The sequence below is a fragment of the Anolis sagrei genome, chromosome 3, assembly GCF_037176765.1.
Source record: "Anolis sagrei isolate rAnoSag1 chromosome 3, rAnoSag1.mat, whole genome shotgun sequence".
Taxonomy (NCBI): domain Eukaryota; kingdom Metazoa; phylum Chordata; class Lepidosauria; order Squamata; family Dactyloidae; genus Anolis; species Anolis sagrei.
Genome location: NC_090023.1, coordinates 189,222,230 through 189,238,283, shown reverse-complemented (window position 1 = coordinate 189,238,283; position 16,054 = coordinate 189,222,230). Strand labels below are relative to the sequence as shown.

General features: G+C 38.0%; 1 protein-coding gene across 2 annotated transcripts in view; it reads left to right on the top strand.

Annotated features, from left to right (window-relative positions):
* The window catches only part of ADGRA1 (adhesion G protein-coupled receptor A1), a 517,955-nt gene that overhangs the window by 171,028 nt on the left and 330,873 nt on the right, over positions 1-16,054 (top strand). For both annotated transcript variants that reach the window (XM_060768686.2, XM_060768685.2), the window contains exons 4-5: positions 3,350-3,421; positions 13,514-13,585. In XM_060768686.2, the coding sequence (XP_060624669.2) occupies positions 3,350-3,421; positions 13,514-13,585 (144 nt within the window). The remainder of the gene's footprint in view (positions 1-3,349; positions 3,422-13,513; positions 13,586-16,054) is intronic.

The following is a 16,054-nucleotide window of genomic DNA, read 5'->3' as shown; positions in this document are numbered from 1 at the left end:
GAGGAAGGAAAGAAAGAGAAGGAAGGAAGGCACCTGGGATTGCAGGGCTCGCAGGCAGCGGGAGGCACATCCGTCTCTTTGCCACGCTCCTAGTCTTTGGCCACTCTCCTTTTGCTGCTCCTGTTGACCCCAGATGGGAAACCAGCAGCAGCCAGGCCAGCAGCAGGACCAAGGGGCAGAAGAGAAGAGCAGCCGAAGACTAGGAGCATAGTGAAGAGAGACAGATGCACCTCCCGCTGCCTTCCAGCCCTGCAGCCTCAGGTGGCTTCCTTCTCCTTCCTTCCTTCCTCGCTCTTTCTTCTCTCTCCCCCCCCCCCTTCTCTCTCTCTCTTTCTTTCCAAAGCAACTGGGCTGAGAGGGGCTGTATATAAATTAATGATATTGGGTTCAATAGCTGAAATTTATATTCTGAGTCTACATTTTTCAAATAGTTTCTATGTCTATTTTTAAGATAAATGTTCCCACCACTTTGCTGTTACAAAAGGCTCTAATACACTTTCATAGTCATCTTCAATAGTTCTGGAAAATCCGTTTCTAAGTGAGCTGAGAATTTTGGAAGGAACTGTTCCTTGAACGTGGGTTTCAGAGCACTATCTATTGATATATCTTTAAGTTTGTCTTCCACTGCCACTGTGAACCCCTCTAGTTCATTCACATCAATTGAAAATGATCTCCCATTCTATTTTTGCTTGCATAAGGAACAGGAAAATATTTCATGGATAGTGTACTTCAACCATTTTAAATGTCATGCTAAAAGTGATGTGCAGCTTTCAGTCTCCTTGGTGGAGAGAAAAAGTGAGGTATAAACATAATAGTAATAGTAGTAGTAATAATTGTACAGTTTTCTGGCATTGTATATTTCTGCCGATTCTGTGATTGTTCATATGTATTTTGATTCTGTAGCCCATTTGTCGATGAATGTCCAGTATCAGCAACATCCACCAAGGTCCTTTTTGTCCTGGGTGTTGACCGAACCAGCATAGACTTCATTTTGGTTTGCTTCTCCATAGTGCTAATGGGTTAGGTGCTCTTGGTTCCACTCCTCAGCTGTGACCTCTCTGGCTTGGTTGGACCTGCCGGTAGTTACACTACCACCAGCACAGCTCTCGGCATCCTTGGAGCAGTTAAGCCCCCCACCACGACAAGGTGATAGCTGATGAAACCATGGATCATAGCCTCAGCTGTTGCAAGAAAATCGCACAGACGGACTACAAACAAAGGCACAACTCTGTGGCTCAAATTATTGCTTAGATATATGCTTACCCTGTTTTTCCCAGATATATGCTTACCCTGTTTTTCCCAGTTATCCCCTGTCATTCCTTCTCCCTCTCCCCCCCCCCCCCACATTTTAATGTAAAGTTAAGATGGAAAAAACCTTTAATAAAAATATTTTTTAAGATATCTGAAAGATATGCTAATTTTACTAACCAGGAAAAATCTTTCATAGAGTGGATGAAATGAAATTGATTGAGAAATAATCTTATATCATCTCTCATTTTCAAGAACAAGACAAAATCTTAGCTGGTGATAACTAAGAAACTTCAAACTATGTTCAAATGTTGATGGGGTTCGTTATCCATATCTTTGCAAAGCCCATAGAGTCTGGAATTAAGTGACTTGGTTTTCCTAACATGGATAATTTTGAGTGATTCGTTTAAGATCTGATTTAGTTTTGGCAATGAGAGCAGCAATGGTTCCTTATATTTGCTGAGATCCTGTTGATTCAATTTTTAACTGTGCCTTTTGACAAAGGTGTTAAGGAAAGGTCCTTAGCAACTGTCTTGTCAATGCAGAAACTGTGATTTTAGCAACAGGTAATATAAGTTGTTCAGCTATCCTCTGTAGTTCTTTGGGTTTTGCTATTAATTGAGAAATTTAAAATGAGGCCCTCTTTGCCTTTTCATTGTTACAACCAGTTGCAATTGTTTTTACCCCTTTCTTACTTTCCCCTGAAGCTCCTGTTCCTTAGTTCTGAAAACAACAACAACAACAACAACAACAACAACAATGTTCTTTGCGGCATGTTCTTTATGTTTAGTATCAAAATGTCTTCTCAATTTTATGGTTTAATTGTCTCAATGAACAATACATCATGACCCAATATATAATCATGTAAAGTCCTTCCACACAGCCATATAAACTAGAATATCAAGGCAGAAGATCTCACAATATCTGCTTTGAACTCGGTTATCTGAGTCAACACTGCCATATATTCCAGTTCAAAGCAGATAATGAAGGATTTTATTCAGTTGTATGGAAGGGGCCATAGTTGTCTTCGATGTCTATACAGTGAAGCCAACGACAGATATTCCTTGCTATATCGGTGGTGGCACTTTAAAAATGACTGAAATAAGCTCAGCCAAAATATATTGTTATGAAATTTGCTGTAATAACATCAATAAGTCACTTTCCCCAAACAATTACCTTTATTCACTTGTTTTTGAGATCTTTAAGGATGGCTAGCTCATGAAAAATGTCAATAAGAGAAACAACCATATTCATTAATCCACATGTATCGTCCTCAAAGTGTTTTTAAACAGTTACTCACACTGATGGACTTCAACTCTCTCTTTCTAAAAACCTTTTATACCTGAATTTATTAGATTTACAGTCTGTCTTTCCGCCAGTATGTTATCAAATGTGGCTTAAAATGGATTTATAAATATTGTGATTTACAAATGGATTTAGGTCTATAGTGCCAATATTGGAGAAGCTAAGACAATGGACACTCGCTAGTGGTAAGCCTAGTTCAGCATTTCCTTTGCCCTTCCCATCAATTCCTTAGAACAATTGGATCACATTCTCTGCTTGGGTTCAACACCATCTATTTATTGTTTATTTGTTAATTTCTGTATTTTTTCATTCTAAGATGTACCCCCTCCATATAATCTCTAAAAACATGATACATGTAATATTCATAGGTATATCCTATGTATTTTTTGTTGTTGATGATGGCACTGAAATTAGATTGTGTCTTATAATTTATGGTGACTTAAAGTCAAAGAAATACAGTATATATTGTGATGTTCTTAACAATATTAAACCATGTTTTGGGGGAGAGGAGAACCAGTTATTTTTGCTTGGTTTTGAGATCTCTATGCAGATGGCTAATTCATTGAAACAACAATTTAAAACTGATAAAACATATTATTGAAACATTTGTCCATAAACATAATTTCTTGGTAATTCTATAATATATATAATGGCTGCACATAATTTTCATCATAATTTTATTGTTATTACTAACATTGTTGCTTTCCAGAGCTGAAAATGCTAATATATGTCTCCAGATTTACATTTTAACACGCTCTGTAATTCATGCTGTTATTTTTTCTTTTTCATTTTTTAGGGACCTTTCTAATAATAGAATTGGATGCTTAACACCTGAAATATTTGTTGGCCTTAAAAACCTTCATAAATTGTAAGTATGACACCTGTAAAACAATTAATAAAACATATATGCTGTCACAAATAGTATAACTAGATTTCCCTGGTTGATGGAAGTAATAGAAAGGTAAATTTAAATGAGATAAAACTGTGTAGTAAGTAGGCTGAAACTAGAATTCGATGGATATAGTTCCACTCCCAGAAAGAAAATGTGGGTCTCATTTTCTTTCCGCAGCCTCACTATGTCACCACAACATATCTTTTTTGGACTATATGGTCTTGGAATCCCTTTGAAGATGAGGGAGGAAACTGTCATTGCCATTGTTTGCTTTCTGTTATGGGTAGTCTGTTTGGGGCTTGTTTACTGGTAAAGGACAAAACCTAGGTAGTATTTTCCATCTCTTTCTGCCATGCTTTCCCCCAATCTTTTTGTTTTTATCTTTTTTATTTTTAAAAAATTATCTAGCTTGATTATTGCAAAAGGGAGAAGACTACAGACTGTCTACTCCTCTGCATCCAGGATGAGAAAACCAACAAAAATTACATCCTTCCTCTTCCATTTGTGGATGCTTTTGCTAGCATTGAACTTGTTCTATGACCTCCACCTGGAAGAGAGCAGCCGTGTTTTGTTCAAATTACTAAATGCAATAAAAATAATCTGATGTGAAGCTAATTAAAATGAGGGCTGAACGGAAAGTATGCTTTTAGTGGTGTGCAATTAACATATTGAAATCATTTTCCTTTGGTTGTACAGTGTCCTCTTAACTACTGCATATGAAAGGCAAGTGAAATGTTGCCTTTTGTATATATTTTGAAAATAGTGGTCAAATCACCAGTATGTAGCTTTTCCTGCCTTTCCAAAAAGCATCTCCAACTATCCCTGTACACCAGCTTTTGGAGGTGCAGAGGGAGCTGTAGGAGTAAGGAGGGATTGATTGCCCTTCTAGTGATGTTGATGAAAGAAGTTCAATTAGAGGAAATCACTCACTGGATCCTGAATTTGAATATATGTATTTATTTATTTTGTTTAATACATCTAAACAACAGGAAATTGAAAGTCACAAAGAAAGGTCAAGAGCTTGAACATTGTTTCCATCCTAAATATCTCGGTGTCACCTTAGATCAAATACTAGCATATAGGAAACACTGCTTGAACACCAAGTACAAAGTAGTTACACGCAATAACATCGTGCGGAAACTTACTGACAGCACATAGGGCGCAGACCCAAAATTAGTAAGAACATCAGCCCTAGCCTTGTCTTACTCAACTGCTGAGTATGTCTGCCCTGTTTGACATAGGTCTACCCATGCAAAGCAGATAAACACAGCATTGAATAAAACTTGCAGAATAATCACAGGATGTCTTAAACCTAAACCTGTTGATAAACTCTACAACAGGGGTCCTCAAACTAAGGCCCGAGGGCCAGATACGGCCCTCCAAGGTAATTTACCTGGCCCTTGCTCAGGGTCAACCTAAGTCTGAAACGACTTGAAAGCACACAGCAACAACAACAACAATCCTGTCTCATCAGTCAAAAGCACACTTTCCACTGAAACACTAATAAGTTTATATTTGCTAAATTGTTCTTCATTTTAATTATTATATTGTTTTAAAGTGTTTTTTGCACTACAAATAAGATATGTGCAGTGTGCATAGGAATTCATTCATATTTTTTTCCAAATTATAATCTGGCCCTCCAACAGTCAGAGGGATTGTGACCTGGCCCTCTATTTAAAAAGTTTGAGGCCCCCTGCTCTACAAGCTAGCTGGCATTGCCCCCCCCCCCCCCGATGTGCGATGGGAAGTTGCTGCTAAATGTGAGAGAAATAAGGTTGAACTACCAGCCTCCTCCCAGTAGACTCAAATCAAGGAAAAGCTTTATGAGAACTACCACTTCTCTTGGCATCCCCCCAGCAACAGCAAGGGTATCCCTCTGGACAGCTAGACCAGGAAATCCCAACTGGATACACCCCCAAGAGGGTCTTCCTCCAGGGACAAACCATGGGCAACTTGGAAGTCCCTGAACAGACTCAGAAGTTGAGTGGGCAGATCAAAAGACAACCTGGCAAAATGGCCCTACCTAAAAGAATCCCACACCTTATGTGACTGTGGAGCAGAACAAACAACTCTGCATCTGTATGCTTGTCCACAATGCCCTTCCTCATGTACAGAGGAAGAATTATTGGAGGCTACATACAATGCTATTGCTGTTGCCCATTTTTGGTCAAAAGATATTTAGCTACCTGCGCTCCTTCAATTTTTATCAGTTTGATACTAATTTATGAAATGCTTTTTATACAAAATAAATAAATCTAATGTATTACTGCTTGACATACCAAGGCCCCCAAGGCAATACACAATTGATAAAACTCTTCAAAACATAAATTAAATAAATGACAGCAAATTGAAAATACTCAAAACTCCTCTTTAAAAATGTCTCTAAAACCAGGCAATTTTAAAAATAAGCAGAGTAGACAACCCTAGAATCATAGAATCATAGTGGACCCCAATTCTGTGAACCATGTAAACAGTGGAAACTCAGCAAGAATGGAACTTTACAAGTAGAGGAAAGCTCTGTCGTATGTGCACACGAGTCTAGTCCCATAGAATAGTGAAATAACATAACAGGACCTCCATTGATGTTTTAGACTGGGCAGGATTATATGCCAGTAGGAAACCTTTCTGATATCTTGCCCTCAAGCTGCACTCTGTATTGGATTGAAAAACAATCTGGAAGCCAGAGAAGTAATTGAAAGACTGGTATGTGGTTCACCAAATATATGTCTGATAATAGTTGAATTTATTTATTTATATTTATTTCCAACATTTGTACCCCATCCTTCTCAACCCCTGAAGGGGACTCAAGGTGGCTTACAATGGCAGCAATTCAATGCCAACAAATACAGAATGCATACACAATATATCACAACATTACACAGTAAATAAAACCATTATATTAAAATCCATTTTAAAAACATTGTTAACAACCATTTAGCTAAATCCAATCCAATTCAGTGTCCAAAGACTTTGTCAAAGCATTTGAACTGTCACATTTTCACTAGCTGAAGCATGTTATAGTATAGTCAAAAGGTGACTTTCTACCTCATCAGTCGAGCAAAATTGCCCGTCCTATGAGGCTTGCAGCTCTTTTTTAGGGATGGAGCTTCCTGGATCCCGTCACATGATGTCAATCTACTTCCAGTGGGGATCCATACCTGAAGAGAGGTACAGGCTTTGCAGAAGGCAGCACCAGCAACATGGGAGGCATCCTGTGTTGCATAGACAACAACGGAAGAATCAAGTGGTGATGCCCTGGACATTAACCACGATCCATGGCAAATCCTCTGCTATCACCTGGATCTGAGGTCCCAATGTGATGAGGTCCTAAGGCATGGACCACATTGCCAGATCTGTCCTCTCTAGGAAAGGCATACTGATGCCACAACTGAAGCAGTGCAAATGTATTTCTGGCCACGATATCCACCCTCCAAGAGCATGTCTGAGTTTACCTAATCTTTCAGAGGCATTACAGAGGCAATGTCAATGCAGCCCTATCCAAAATAGACTGTAACACCCCATCCAGGTTAATTTTCCAACTGATTAAGAGAAATTCTATTTCGAACCACAGTTTATTCTCTCATATCCAATCCTTCATAAGATCTGGAGAGTAATTTTAGACTTCCATATTCTCCATATTGATATTAGATATAAAATAGAGCTATAGTGAATATCAGCAGTAGATGTACAACACTCAGTCTCAGAACTCTGGATGACCTCCCCCAGAATCTTGAGGCAGATGTTAAAAAGCCTAGCAGGCAGTGCTTAGAATTATGGAAGCCCACAGGCTAATGGCTTGGAGACTAAACAACAATCTTACAGCTCTTCATTCTTGGAACATTCAACTGAAAGCTTTCCTGTATCAGTCCCAAAGGACTGTCATCATTAACAGTATCTAATTCCACTGAGAAGTCCAGTAAAACCAAAAAAGTGGAATGCATCCAGGTAATCTGCCTCATCCAAATAGGCTTGAAGGTTTGCTGCCTCCACTGTATGCCACCAATTTAGGAAGAACAAGAAATGTGTAGTCAACTGGATACCAGTTGTGATTTGTCTAGTATAAATACTAATGCTATCTTCCATCTTCACATGAGATATTAGTCATCAAATCCACAAGGCTACATGCTTAATAGTTATCCTTTATGTCTAATTGTTTGGCCCATAAAAAAATCTTGAAGCAAATCATTCAAGAAAGTTGCAAGATTTTTATGTATCTTCTATGGAACAAATTTCAATTGTGTTCTATCAAGATATCTATTATCTAATGATAAGGAGCCCCCGGTGGCGTAGTGGGTTAAACCCCAGTGCCAGCAGGACTGAAGACCGACAGGTCACAGGTTCGAATCTGGGGAGAGGTGGATGAGCTTCCTCTCCCAGCTCCAGCTCCTCATGCGGGGACATGGAGAAGCCTCCCACAAGGATGAGGAAAACATCAAATCATCCGGGCATCCCCTGGGCAACGTCCTTACAGATGGCCAATTCTCTCACACCAGAAGTGATTTGCAGATTCTCAAGTCTCTCCTGACACGACAAAAAAAAATCTAATGATTAGACTATGTTTTCCATATACTTGGAACGGCCCCAAAACTGTGAATACATGCTAGTTTATAGTCACCCTCAGTCTATATATAATTTTCTAACCTTAATCTGTCTGAAAAAAAATCATTTGAAAGAGTCGTATTAGTGATAGAAGTAACGGTTTCCTCTACTAATGGATAATTTAAAGACAAATTTCAGGAATATTACAAGCTGATCATATTTGATGAAGTAGTCTTTGTATTCCTTGGTGCTTGTTTAAGTTGATTAGTTGTTTGTTTGCAACATTCATACTGTATTTCTTCAGTTTTGTTTCTCCTAGCTTTGCAAAGTGTGATGCAACATGCCCTTTCACTAAAAATGTTAAAGTGCAAATTAAATCATCCTACAGATGTCTGGATGAGAATGTGGCAAAAAATTGCAATAAGATTTGCATGAGCACTGAGCAAAAGAGCACTCTCACTGAGCATCTACTTTTACTAACAAGAGCCAGGATCCTGCTTTGAAACCAGGACCAAGGAAACTATTCCAGAGGGACACCATGTTAGTTTCTATTGCAGAAATATCAAAGAAGTTATTCCTTAGGGACTAACAAATTTATTATGGCATAAACTTTGATGGAATCGAATCTACTTTCATCAAATTCATAGTGGGTTATTATAAGTTGCAAGGTTATTTATACACCTACAGGCAAAGAGATAGAAAAGAGTAAGCATAGTGGCAAAAGAAATGAGGAAAGTGTTTCCTTGTCCACCTGGAGTCTCCATGGATGTGTTCTTCTCCTGATGATGAAATTGGTATTACTGCTCCCAGGTGGGAGAGTGACAATGTTTAAATCATTTTCACAAAGCAGAAAGCCCACCAGGGAAAAAGACCTGGACCATGGAAGAGATAGGTCTTTGAAGGTTTATTGCAGTGCCTGTAGGGAAAACTGCAGGCTCTTTGATTATGTTGTAGAGCAGGAGAGAGCAGGTGAAGGGCTAATACGTGTTCCTACTGCCTAAAGTAAAGGTGGATTTGTAAATGAGATGGGAACTGATGGAAAGAGTGGGAATTTCTGTAAGAGAAGGTGACTGAATTTTTTTTCCAGATCTGGTCATAGAATAAGAATAATCATAGAACAATAGAATTGGAAGAGACCACCAGGGCTATCTAGTTAAACCCCTTCCATGCAGGAAAAGCACAATCAAAGTCATTCTCAACCATCTCTCAGTTTCTCAGGGCAGTTCCAGACAGGACTTGAATTCAGGACTTTAATTAATTTAGTTCAACAGTGACAAATGCAAGATACTCCACTTTGGCAGGAAAAACAAAATGCAAATATACAGAATGGGGGACAAAGCCAGGCTCGAGAGCAGTATGTGTGAAAAAGATATTGGAGTCCTCGTGGACAACAAGTTAAACATGAGCGAACAATGTGATGTGGCGGCAAAAAAAGCCAATGGGATTTTGGCCTGCATCAATAAGAGCATAGTGTCTAGATCTAGGGAAGTAATGCTACCCCTCTATTCTGCTTTGGTTAGACCACACCTGGAATATTGTGTCCAATTCTGGGCACCACAATTAAAGAGAGATACTGACAAGCTGGAATGTGTCCAGAGGAGGGCGACTAAAATGATCAATGGTCTTGAGAACAAGCCCTATGAGGAGCAGCTTAAGGAGCTGGGCATGTTTAGCCTGAAGAAGAGAAGGCTGAGAGGAGATATGATAGCCATGTATAAATATGTGAGAGGAAGCCACAGGGAGGAGAGAGCACGCTTGTTTTCTGCTTCCCTGGAGACTAGGACACGAAACAATGGCTTGAAACTACAAGAAAGGAGATTCCATCTGAATATTAGGAAGAACTTCCTGACTGTGAGAGCCGTTCAGCAGTGGAACTCTCTGCCCCAGAGTGTGGTGGAGGCTCCTTCTTTGGAGGCTTTTAAACAGAGGCTGGATGGCCATCTGTCAGGGGTGATTTGAATGCAATATTCCTGCTTCTTGGCAGGGGGTTGGACTGGATGGCCCATGAGGTCTCTTCCAACTCTTTGATTCGATGATTCTATGATTAATGCTTAGTTGGGTTTTAAAAACCCAGTTGGACCCGCATAACCGTCCACATATTCCCCAGAAAGCTCATGCTTTTCAGGGGGTGGTGGTGTCCAGATACAATTTTTCTCCTCTAGTATGGAAATGCTGGCTGGGTATGTTATTTTTTTTCTTTTGAAGGCATTTTGAAAGCGACGTGATCCCTGGGCGCAATCCACACAGCACCCACAGCTGGAAAGACCTGAGTCTTCTGAAAGACCCAGGTCTTTTTAGCTGTGAAATTACTTCGGCACAAAGCAGGGTTTTTCTGCTTTGTGCCAAAAAAAAATGGTTTTTACCTGAGGCATCATTTGGACACCCCAAGTAAAAAGGTGGGAGGGTGTGCATTTTCCACCCTGTGTGGATGCGCCAACAGAGAGTCAGATGAAGAAGCACATGTGAATGGGAGCTGTCCAGGGTAGAGCAGTCCATCTAAATTTACTTGTCATATTGACAGCAATGGAATATTTAGGATTTGATGAAATGGAACCTCCCACTTATTGAAAGGTGCAGTGAGGTCACATCCTAAGTCTTGCTCTTAAGACACATTAGTGATTGTCCAAAACTTCTAATAATTAAAAATTAAGTAGAGATGTCTAAGTGTCAACAAAGGCCATTTGCTTAAAAATCAATACATTCCCAATGTATAGATGTTGGGAATAAGCAACTATGCAAAGCCATGGATACACCAATAGCACATTTTATCCTACAGATATGGTTTTAATTATGATTTCACCCTGTTAAATTTTTATTGGAGTAGTTATTGTTCACATCCCATATTTTTACAACTAAAAATATGATACATCATCATTATTATTATTGATTGTGTGTGTGTATGTTCTGATTCCAGTTTAATACTTACATAATGTATGACTGTTTCTACCAAAGACTTTCACTGAAATGATTCACAGTGGATGACAGATGTGGTAACACTAGCTGAAAGCAAAGCAAAGCAAAAAAGAAAAAAAAGGAAAAAAAGATTACTGACTAATATACTGGCCCGAATTTTCATGACTAAGTTATTTATCTCTTGGCCATATTTATATTTGGTGAATTGCTCATGTTACAAACATGAACATAAATGACAAATTTTAAGGCAACACATTTTTGTTTATGAGTTTTTTATTATCATTTCTTAGTAGTCATGTTTCTTATTCTAAGGATGAATTATGCAGTGGTTTTTAGAGTGTAGGGGGAATTTCAGTAGAAAATCGTGCAACTCTGAGGAATATGCTCCTTCAAAAATCAGATAATCTACAAACAGAGTTGGAAATATGCTACCCTTTTAGATAGCAACTTCCAGAATCTCCCATGTTAGGTGCTCCCTTTCATGCCTATGTTTTACATGACTGAGATTGAAAGAAGGGATATGTTTCTTGTCTTATTTGTCTTACAACAGGAACAAAATAATGAATACATTAAAAGGTATTTAATTTGGTTATGCATATCCCTCAGATAAATCTATGGAAGTCACTTTGAGTCTCCTGGTGGAGAGAAAAAATGGGGTATAAATAAGGATAAACATAAACATAATAATAATAATTCCAACCCCTTTTAAAAATGGTAGCTGGATTACATAACAATCATTATACACCGTTTATTCTCCTTGTGGCATTGTTAAGCCACTTTGAATCCCCTTTGGGGAGATAAACCAGGATATTAAAATAATAATAATAATAATAATAATAATAATAATAATAACCATCTGCCAGCTGCAGAAGGCCACCTTACTGGGATCTGCACGCATTATTCGCCAATACATCACACAGTCCTAGATACTTGGGAAGTGTCCGACGTGTGATCCAATACAACAGCCAGCAAAGTGATCTTGTCTTCTTTGGACTCATCTTGTTGTGTTTTAAATTATTGTTATTATTATCATTATCATTATCATCATCACCATCATGTGGTTATGTTGCCCAAATGATTCACTGGAACTTATGTGACATAGGTTCCAGTGAATCATTTGGGCCACATAACCACATGATGGTGATGATGATAATGATAATGATAATAATAACAATACTTGTGACAAGTACCACCTGTCAGTTGTAAAGAATTGGTGGGATCATAAACCTGCAAAGGTAGTGGAAAATGAACACGCAAAAATACTGTGGGACTTTCGAATCCAGATTGACAAAGTTTTGGAACACAATACACCAGACATCACGATTGTGGAAAAGAAAAAAGTTTGGATTATTGATGTCGCCATACCAGATGACGGTCTCATTGAGGAAAAACAACAGGAAAAACTCAGCCGTTATCAGGACCTCAAAATCGAACTGCAAAGGCTCTGGCATAAACCAATAGAGCTGGTCTCAGTGGTCATTGGCACACTGGGTGCTGTGCCAAAAGATCTCAGCTGGCATTTGGAAACAATAAACATTGACAAAATCATGATCTGTCAACTGCAAAAGACCACCTTACTTGGATCTGCGTGCATCATTCGAAAATACATTACACAGTCCTAGACACTTGGGAAGTGTTTGACTTGTGATTTTGTGATATAGATCTCGTTTGCTGTGACATACTGTGTTTTTGTGTCAGTAAAATAATAATAATTATCTGGTAATCTAAAAATCTTTTTGCAGTCTCTACTCCTGTCATTTTCCATTAGTGAGTGAATTTCCAACTTTGTAGAATATAGTTTTGTTGATACAGCTGTAATAGTGTTTGGATCAGTCATTGATCACTGTCATAAGAGAGGAACAATGCTTTTTAGTGTTGGGTTAGGCCATAGAAAATGTGAGCTCCGTTTCCCGTTTTGCCATGAAGCATCCTCTCCCAGCTTTTACTTTTCAACCTCAAAGGCAGACATAGCCATTAAGTAGTTAAAATATGTTCATCAGTTGCATTAGAAATTCTCAAATGAAAAAAGGCAACATAGTTTATTCTTTTATACTAAATTAATTTACTAAATCTAGAATTTTGGCATCAGCTGACTTCCAGAATTAAGTTATTACTAAATTGGATGAGAGACAGCACTAAAGAGGCAAGCAGTTTTACTAGGAGAGCAAAGGTCGCAAGAATCAAACCACTTACTCATGAAGAGAATGGGTTGTTAATACATTTTGAAGTGAGCAGTTGCAAAAACTTATTTTCTTCTGGCATTTGTGTCTATCTGATTTTGGTCTGTTAGCTTGTAGAAAATACGAGGAAATTCCACGCATATGCAAAATTCCATAGATATTTCATAGATAATGGGCTATTTAATGTTAAGTTTGGCGATGGTCCTATAATTTAGTGCAAAACTGTGCATTGAATTATAGTGAGTGCAAAACTGACCAAAACAAACTAAGGCTTCAGAAATATTTCATTTTATATGTGTATCTATATATTTAATAGATCATTCTAATTGCATAACTATAGTAATCCCAGATCTGCATATTTGCCAATGAGAAAAAACTGCATAATTTGATTTTTTCTTTAAAAATATTATTCTTGTGTTCCTTTTGTTGTCCTTAGGAATTTATCAGGAAACATTTTTTCAAATCTCATGAATGGACTTTTCTCTGAGCTGTTAGCTCTCAAAGCCTTGTAAGTATTATCTTAACAACAGAAAGCATGCCTTGACATTGTATGATGTGTACATCTATATCCACCTATCCATCTATTTTTTATTTTATTTATTTTTATCCCACCTTTCTCCCAATAATGTGATTGATGAATATAGATATTGAGCGTCCCTTATTTGGAATTCTGAAATGCAAAATATTCCAAACTCCTAAATTATTATTATTATTATTATTATTATTTATTTATTTTTGTCCTGCTTTCATCCCATGGGTGGGGCTCAAAGCGGCGTACAATGGTTAAAAATGACAAAATTACATAACACAAAATACAACATAAATATCATATAAGCAAACTAAACAGAAATACATACTAGATAAGCCAAAATTGACAGATTAATAAATTAAAACGTTATACCATTATACCATGAAAACCATTAAAAATTCCTTGACTCTCAGGTCATTAAGGTTATCTATTTTACAAGTTGTTCTTGTGTCCTAAAAGCTCAATTTTCTTAGGTTGTGCTTAAATATTGCTGGTCCAAAATTTTTTTTGGTTGTGTCAGGAGTGACTCCTGGTGTGAGAGAATTGGCCGTCTGCAAGGACGTTGCCCAGGGGGCACCTGGATGATTTTGATGTTTTTATCATCCTTGTGGGAGGCTTCTCTCATGTCCCCGCATGAGGAGCTGGAGCTGATAGAGGGAACTCATCCGCCACTCCCCGGATTCGAACCTGTGACCTGTCGGTCTTCAGTCCTACCGGCACAGGGGTTTAACCCACTGCGCCATCAGGGGCTCCTTGGTCCAAAAATGACATTCCAAAAATACACAGTTTACCGTATGAATTTTGTCAATTTTTGTTATTGACAAAAATTATTATGGGTGCATTATTATTATGTTCAGGGACTGGATGTTTGCCTTTTATGTTTGGAATCTGCCCTGAGTGGGGAGATAGGGCCGAATATAAATAAAGTATTATTATTATTATTATTATTATTATTATTATTATTATTGTTATTATTATCTGGCCATTGCCTATTGTTGATCTTCAGGAAAGACCTGGTTTCATAAAAAGGCCTTAACTTGAAAGCAAAAAGCCAACAAGGAGGGGGCCAATTGCACTTCTCTAGGAAGGGAGTTCCGGAGCTATAGGGCCACCACTGGAAAGGCCCTCTCTCTCATTCCCACCAACCATGCTTGTGACAGTGGCGGGACCAAGGAAAGGGCCTTTACTGATGATCTTAGGGCTCGTAGGAGGAGATGCAGTTCCTCAAGTAGGCTGGGCCGGAACAGTTTAAGGCTTGATAGGCCCAAATGGTCCAACTGGGTGGCTGGAATAGTGACACCTTCGATTTCTGGTGGTTCTGTGAAAAGAAATTTTGTTTCATGCACATTTTTTTAAAAAAAATATTGTGTATTCTCCAAGATATTGCATTAAATACAGATATTCCAAAATCTAAAATCTGGTCTTAAGCATTTCATATAAGGATTGCTTTATATTAATAGGCTTTACTTAGATGTTCAGTGTTATATGTTTCATTACATGTATTCTTTCAGTGTATTTTGTAAAGTAAGTTCTAATTCTTTTATTATTGTCAGAACAAGTTCTGGGTCTTTGAAATATACATTTGTGATAGCTCTAGGTCATTAGGGATACAATAATAGCTCTGTGTAGTTTAAAAAAAACACTTGTGAAGTTGTCTTTAAAAATACTAAAGCTTTATGGTTAATTTCCCTTACATTTAATGTAAGGGATGAGTAGAAATTGAGAACAAATAAATTAATTCCTTACAGCATTTACATAAAACCTCTTAGATGTTCATTATAGCAATACTTAGATTGAATGTACATATTAGATTTAAAACATTTAAATATTCATCCTTGTTAGCAAATAAGAAAGATTTTATTAAACAATAAAAAGACTGATGAAAAATTAACTGGAGTGTAGAGGGCAAATAATGTTTCTATAATTACATGCATGCTGAAGTTAAATATTGTGGCTGTTAGACTCTTATTGACTGCACTGAATTAGAAGTGGAATTAGTCATAATACATTGGGATTATGGAACTGAAAAACTCAATGCAGTCCATCAAGGTTAAAAAGGCTTGGAGGACCATGTTCCCTAGCCAGAAAATGCTCAGGGACATGACAATTTCCACTCTTTCATGTAAAATACAAATGCATAATTCCTAGACCAGGTCAAGAACAAAGATCAGACTTTCTGCTAACATCTTTGAATGCTGTTTCTCATTGAAATAGTTGTCATCAGATGGGGCTTCCCTGCCAGTCCAGTGACGGATAGGCACATTGCCCATCCCACAACATTGTTGGACTTTGGACAAAGGCCTTGCCCACAATTTGAGTGGAAGTATCATATGATGCTCCCTCCTAACGCAGGAGTCTGCCCATGTTGTGCTGATTCTAATGAAGCCAGCACCGATCCTCACCATTTGGACAACGCTTCCCACGAGTGATGGGGGAAGTGTCGCCATG